The 7185-nt window shown below is 42.0% G+C and overlaps 1 protein-coding gene across 1 annotated transcript in view; it reads right to left on the bottom strand.

Annotated features, from left to right (window-relative positions):
- Positions 1 to 3744, bottom strand: part of LOC112158142 — a 5533-nt gene extending 1789 nt beyond the window's left edge. Inside the window, exon 1 of the mRNA XM_024291364.2 lies at positions 2488 to 3744. Within this exon, the coding sequence (XP_024147132.2) occupies positions 2488 to 3238 (751 nt within the window). The 5' untranslated portion in view covers positions 3239 to 3744. The remainder of the gene's footprint in view (positions 1 to 2487) is intronic.
- Positions 3745 to 7185: the final 3441 nt, after the last annotated feature.

Here is a 7185-nt window from a genome sequence, read left to right as displayed (position 1 = left end):
GTTCTTTGGTTTCGGTTTTGGATCCTAATCGGTGCCGATTTTGGTAGTTCAGTAGTAAAAAATAATGCCTAATACCCATAATACCCAAATCAACACATTTTTATTCCCACGTCCCATATTGACGCACGGTTAAGACCGCTGTGTCAAAAATTTATGTTTTGGGTGTCGTCGTTTTTTGACGTGCTGGCTGTTCCCATTAAATTAGAGCTCCACAATCTCTGAGCCGCAAACTGATGGCCCCTCCCTTCTGGATAGCCGCTCCCGCTGTTTCTGTGTCTCTGTGACTGAGCTTGAAGGCTTTAGAGTTACATTTTGGGAAGAGAAAATCAGTGGTTCACATCTGCTGTGCAGCCAAATGTTTATCACAACGGTAAAGAACCAAGAAGCAGAGCTGAACTCCATCATATAACAAAACGGAAAACTGCTGCTGGTCTCCTCAGAAGATGCTGATGTCCAAGAATCTGCAGTTTAAATTTGACTCATCAGGATGGAGCCACTCTGAGCTGCTTTTTAGTTACACCTCTGGATCAGGTATGTCAAAAGTTGTCCTGCTGGTTTTCCAGAAACCCTGCCTAATCTGCTGCTGATTACCTGGATCAGGTGTGTTTTTACAATAAGGAGCTTCAATGGCAGGTTGGTTGGAAAACATGTAGGACACCGGCCCTCGAGGTCTGACTTTAGACACCCGGGCTCTAAATGTAAACTTTATTTAAAGAAAATTCATGTTGGACGTGTGAAGTAAGACGTTTCCTGTGTACCCATGCTCTAGGACTTCTGATGGTCTTCTGCAGATTTCTAGGATACTTCTTGAGGCTGACATCACTGTCATAATTCTGAATAAGTTCAATTTTGATTCAGAAGTTCAGGATTCAACTGAACACAGATTGAAAACCATTAAAAAGCTATTTTATTTGGTTAAAAACCTTGTTGGACAACTTTTGATCTAAACGCAACAAACAAGGAACTTTCATGAATAAAATCACAATTTTTTAAAAACTAAACAAAAGTTGTAATTTTGTCAGTATTTTTTTTCATGATTAGTGATTCCACATTGATTAATCAATGTTTTGAATGCAGTCCTAATATTTTGATCGATAGTTCTTTACTGAAGGTCTTTAAGGAGCCATCTAAACTCACTACATCCCCCAGCAACCCCAGCACACACTTCCCAGATGCTACTCAGATGACACTCATTGTCAATCACTGCACAGAGCCTCACTCAGTGCGAAGTATTGTTTGTGCCACCCTGCCTCCGGTACCGAGCGTTTCTACCTGGACCTGATCTTCTGTTTCTGACTCTTTATTTTCTGATTGCTTGCCGCCTGTCCTGACCCTCGCCTGGACTCTGACATCTCTAGTTTCTTCTTGGATAATCCCATGCTCATGATTGGCCTCTGTCTGTCTGACCCTGATTTAGCTTTGTGGACTTTTAGCTGTGCTTATTTCCTGTCTGAAGTGGAACCAGCTGTCTATCCGTTTGTGACAATAGGTACATACACATCGACTGCATCAACCTGCATTCAAGTGGACACTTTCAATGAAAAGTCTTTCAGGCTTCTGCGTCTCTAGTCCTCATGATCACGAGTCACTGCTTGAGTTTTTAAGTCAAGTCATGGACTCTATGAACAAATCGAGTGTTCACTGATTGCACACTGAAAGTTCAACTGGTTGAACTTTTTCAGGCTTAATCACAGCAACTGTGACTAATCAGAGACTCGATTTGGTAGAGACTCGATTTGGTAGAGACCTGTGGGTAGCGTCCTTTTCAAAACATGGAAGGGGCAACCATTGTAACCATGATCACCAAGGTGAAATTAATAATTGTGATTTGTGCCATGTTTGATCAATATGACACCAAGATGTACATTTACAGGACCAGAGCAGTGAAAACAAAATCCCTGGAGCAAGATTTCTGGTATTTGTACCGCTTTCACTTCTCACTCCGAGTTTGTACCAATTGCAGGCTGCTGACAAGGACTAGTAAACAGTAAAAACACAAAAGAAGAAGAATCCCCTTCCTGTCGCTACCTGTGCGTCCGGTGTGAACACCACCTGCTGGATGTGCATTCATTAAACCACATACAGAGCATTCTTGAACGCACCACAGGAAACCAGTGTGAATTCAGCATGAGATATTTGAGAACAAACCCGTCCTACAATGCTCCTCACAGTAACAGCTGTGTTCTGCAGCAGAACCTGGATGTGTTCACTATAAGCCAGAATCCTCTGAAGAGGTCTTTTATGAGGGGAGTCTCAAAGCAGAAACATGCAGATGAGATTCTCCTCGTCTCTCCAGACATCCTCTTCAGCTCTGATGCTCGTTTTACATTTTTCTATTAGAATATCGCAGTTTTAAAGGAAAATAACTAAATTTTTCAAGATTTGATGCAAACTTAACAGAGAAACAAATAAAAAAACTTAGTGTTTGAGCTTTCATTTTCATTTGTGAGTCAATAAGAATCTGTGCACAGGTGTGTCGAGGCTCACCCAGCATCTTCACGGTGTTCCTGTGACTCTGCTCCTTGCGGCTGCTTTTTGGGCGGAGCCAAAGGGTTCGTCCAATCAGGCTGTACACCAGCCCCAGGATACTGAGAGGAACCAGGAAGTACAAGTTGGAGAGGATCATCATGGCGGACAGCAGACCGGAGGAGATGGCGTACTGCGTGCAGCGGCACTCCCTCCCGTCAGCCTCGCCTTCAGGGCTTCCATCGGAGCCCCCGCCTTTCCCTCCTCCCTCGTCTTCCCTCTTTTTACTTTGCTGATCTTCTTTAAATTCGATCTTCCCTTCTTCTTTTAACTTTTCTTCGTGCTGTGTTTCATTTCTCACATCACTGTCTTCTTTGTCTTCAAACCACTGGAATTCTCCTCCTTCTTCATTCCATCCTCCACCCTGCTTCTCCCCAAACGTCTCCACATCCAGGAAGCGAGAGCTTCTTCCTTCCCTTTCGCTGACTACTAATTTGGCATGTTCCCCTTCCCTCCCGGACCACCCTGCCTCTTCTCTCCACTGGCTGAATCCAACCTCATCCCCCCCCACGTCCTCCACCCCCACCATCAGCAGAACCGGCGCAGCGCTGACGGCGGCCCCCAGCCACAGGCAGCCGATGATGGCCCTGGTTCTGCGCCGCGTCACCAGGGTCTTGGCCGTGATGGGCCAGCAGACGGCCAGGTACCTCTCCAGGGAGAGGAAGGTGATGTGAAGGATAGTGCAGAAGGTGCAGCACTCCGACAGGAACATGGTCAGCTTACAGGCGAGATCTCCTAAAGGCCACGGGCGAGGCCTCCATAGCTGGATGGGAGAGAAGGATTTATGGATGAAAAACGACTTTAGGGATTTCTAAATTTGAACATTTTGAGATGTTTTATCCAACCTATATAATAAGATATAACGAAACTTTTATCTTCATTTATCAGACATTCACTACGTACAAATTCCCTCACCCCTCCCTAACCTCTAAAGCAGGGGTGTAAACTCAATCGTACAAGGAGCCAAAACACACCTTAGGTTGCGGGCCGAACAGGATAAACATTTATCGAACACTCAAAAATGAAATTTTTAAAACTTTAACTTTTTAACATAACTATAAACTAGATCAGAAGTCGGCAACCTTTAACAGTAAAAGAGTCATGTGGACTCATTTTCTTCTGATCGAAACCTAGAAGGAGCCGTATAGTCTTAACTTTAGCCTTTAAGAAATTTGGACTTTCATTCAATTTTTGTCACAAAAATAGCAAAAACACAAAAAGAAACTAGCATCTCTCAAAATTTGATTTTTTTTTACTTATTTTCAAAATAAAAGATGCTCTGTGACAAACAGGATCATCTCAGTGCAGCTCTGGACAGCCAGTAACTAAGGTTGTTCAGCATAAGATAATAAGTGCTTTTAACTCATAAAAGATCAAACTTTTTTACCAAAGTTTTACTTTGCATATTAAATCTGTTCATTCTGGAGGTAGAGTTGATCAAACAAGACGTCTTCAGGTCAACAGGATGTAAAAACCTACATAGTTTATCATCTATGTGAACCTCGACATCAGTTTATACATTTAACTAATCTAAATTAAATAAATGCTAATTAAGCAATCCTTACTTTAAAAAAATCGTTTTTTTCCTTTTTTTTGTTTTTTTTGTTCTTTTTCCCTTTTTTGTCCTCAGCAGTCTTACACTGCTGGGTTTTTTGAGACAGTGGGTAAAAAAGAAGCTTTTTATGTATCACTTGTGTAAATATTTTTGCATCTTATTGTCGTAAAAACATACAGAATCAACCAATAAATATTCTTTAATATATATATCTCATAAAAATATATGTTGCAACAGTTTTTTGTGGAATTCTGAAAACAGGTTAAAGATCATTTTAAAATAATTTATATTTTATATCAAATTTTCTTGTTATTTTAGTTTGGGGTTGGACCTTAGGAGTCTTAGTTTGTGGGCTTTGTTTATTTGTTTTTTCTTTAGGTAGTTTTGGTTGGGTAGTCACTAGCAGGAGCTGCTGACTCCAATGGTTGGCATGGCTGGGTCAGCAGTCTCCATGAGCCACCATGGAGAGATAAAAGAGCCACAGGTGGATCTGGAGCTGCAGGTTGGAGAACCCTGAACTAGATGTATAACATTATCTCTGATGGTGCTAGTGTGAATGCTATAAGCTGAATTTAGCTACTGAAGATGCTAGTGCTGACAGCTAAAGATGCTGAAATTGACAGCTGAAAACGCCAAAGTTGATAGCTGATATCACTGAAGCTAATAGCTGAAAATGGTGAAAGCTAAAATATTAGCTAAATGCCAAATTAAAAAAAAAGCTTAGGTTAGTCAAAACAGCTATAAAGTAGCTGAAAAAATAGCCAAACTTAAAAATATCTTTAAAAAAATGAAAAAAAAACCTTCCTGATAATCCTCTTTTTTTCATGATATTTTTTCTGTAGCTCAAGCTAAACTGACCAATCAGATGCCTCAATAAAAGCAGGTGTTCTCACGTCGAACATTTGAAACATTTTACAGACAGATTCTCATGACCCCACTTTCAATTCTTTCATTTGGTAGGGGTGTGGCCCTCCAACAAGCTCACTCCTGATTGGTTAGAGTGGTTTCCATAAAAGCGATCCGACTCGGATTAATCACCGCTTTCTGACGACGTCTGACTCCAACAAAGCGATGTTCGCTGAGCCATAACTTGTTAAAATAATCAGAGCAGGAACATTTATTCTGACCAATAGAATGGCTGAGTAACAGCTGTTTATTTCTCTATAGAAGTCTTTGGGATTTTGGCTTTTTCAGCAGACACTTCCTGTTTCGAATGCGAGGTGGGAGGGGCCTCTCTGCCCAGTTCTCATATACAGTAAATGATGTACACTAGTTATTTAGCAAATTTCCAGGGCACTGGATTTGGTAGTTACATTCTGACACCCCAACAAAATGGTAAACGGTGCAGCAAGTTATAAGTAGTGAGTGAGTTTTGGTGCAGACATAGTTTGTTTGGAGTTTATATTAGATATTTGTGTTAAATACAATTTTTATCTTTCTGCAGTGTTTGAAATCTGCCATTACCATTCCGATCAAGGCCTGGTCTTAAGAAAGATTTTATTTTTCATTCAAATTTTAACCTCAATCAGGCTTTTTTTTGCTTGTTCACAAAGGTTCAAGAGGAAATGATAGGAAGGAGAACTGGGATCCCTGTGAGTAAGGCTCAGCCCTTAATGCAACAAAACATGATTTGAAGGCAGAGACCCCCCGAGGGGACGGAGGGGATAACTTGTTTAGAGTTGCAATGCTAGCCTCGCCTGTTGCCCCGGACGACAAGCATGAAACAAACATTTTCCTCCTCACTTCCTGCTGCAGCCAGATCAGCACAAACAAATGTCCAGCCCTACCTTATACAGGTCCAGGGGGAGGAGCAAGAGGATCAGCAGGTCGCTGATGGCCATGCTACTCAGGTACAGGTAGGTGGAGCTTCTCATGTGTGGGCGGAGCCAAACCACCAGAATGGTTAAAACGTTTCCAAGGAGTCCAAATAGCATCAGTGGGACGTAGATTATAGTCACACAAACTGGAAGAGAGAGTTTGAGAGTTTCTGTAAACCAACTCATTCAGCAGAGGACCTTCCTCATGTTTACTGATGTCACGTTGAGGTTCTGATGGGTTTGGGTTATTTGATGGAACTTGTTGTTCTCTGAGCAGCTGACTCTAATTCTCTCGCATGCATCTTCATTTTTAGGCAAAAAGGTTAATTTTTAAAATGTTAAAGGCTTTTCCTTGCGCCTCCTTTCAGTTGTGTCATTAGGACACTATATTTTACATTAAATTTAGGCCATTTAAGGTCATTTTTCCCTGTTTGAAACAGTTTAAACATTCAGAGGCGTGCTAAAAAAAATTTTTTTTAGTTCAAATAAACCTGTTAAACTTAACGACAATTTAAAATCTTTCAACGCATATAATTACTCTTAAGCTCTTGAGTGGGCCAGGGTGCATGCAGGGGGAGAGGAGACGTTTCCACGCCCACTTCAGTAGCTGCATCATTAGTCCGAGCTTTTTCAAGCATCCAGTTTTCTGATCCATTTGAATTGAGAAATACTCAGAAACGCAGTTTTAATTCTTATCTGCCATCACGCGTGAGTGTCAGGGGGGCCCTGGCTACTGTTCCTGTTTCGGGGAGAACACCGCCAAATGCCATCATGGTGACTGTCACCATGGTAACAGTTGTATTGTGAATGTGTCGCCATGGTGTCCAGTGCCATGGTAGCTCTGGTGCCTTTCTGCTCTTTGACATTGGGCGCCCCTGTGACCTGTGCTATCCCACATGGGTCACAATGGTAGCTGTTGCCACGGCGACACATATACAATACAACACGGGTATCAAAATCCAGGCCTCGATGGCTGGTGTCCAACAACTTTTCCACCTAGCCTGCCATCGAAGCTCCTTATTGGCTGAACACACCTGACCCAGGTAATCAGCAGCACATGAGACAGGATTTCTTAAAAACCAGCAGGATGCTAGCCCTCGAGGCCTGGAGTCTGACACCTCTACAGTACAACTAAAGCTCACACGCTCATACTTATTCATACCCATACTGGTTCTGGTGGCAGACTTGGTGGCAGAATTCCTATACGCTCTCAACTATCAGAAAAATGATACATGTTTAAAACTCAACAAATACGATTTTCATTGGAGTGGGTCTTTAACGTAGTCT

The sequence above is a fragment of the Oryzias melastigma genome, linkage group LG24 (assembly GCF_002922805.2).
Source record: "Oryzias melastigma strain HK-1 linkage group LG24, ASM292280v2, whole genome shotgun sequence".
Lineage (NCBI taxonomy): Eukaryota > Metazoa > Chordata > Actinopteri > Beloniformes > Adrianichthyidae > Oryzias > Oryzias melastigma.
Note: the sequence above shows the minus strand (reverse complement) of the source record. Positions and strands in the feature narration are given on the sequence as shown.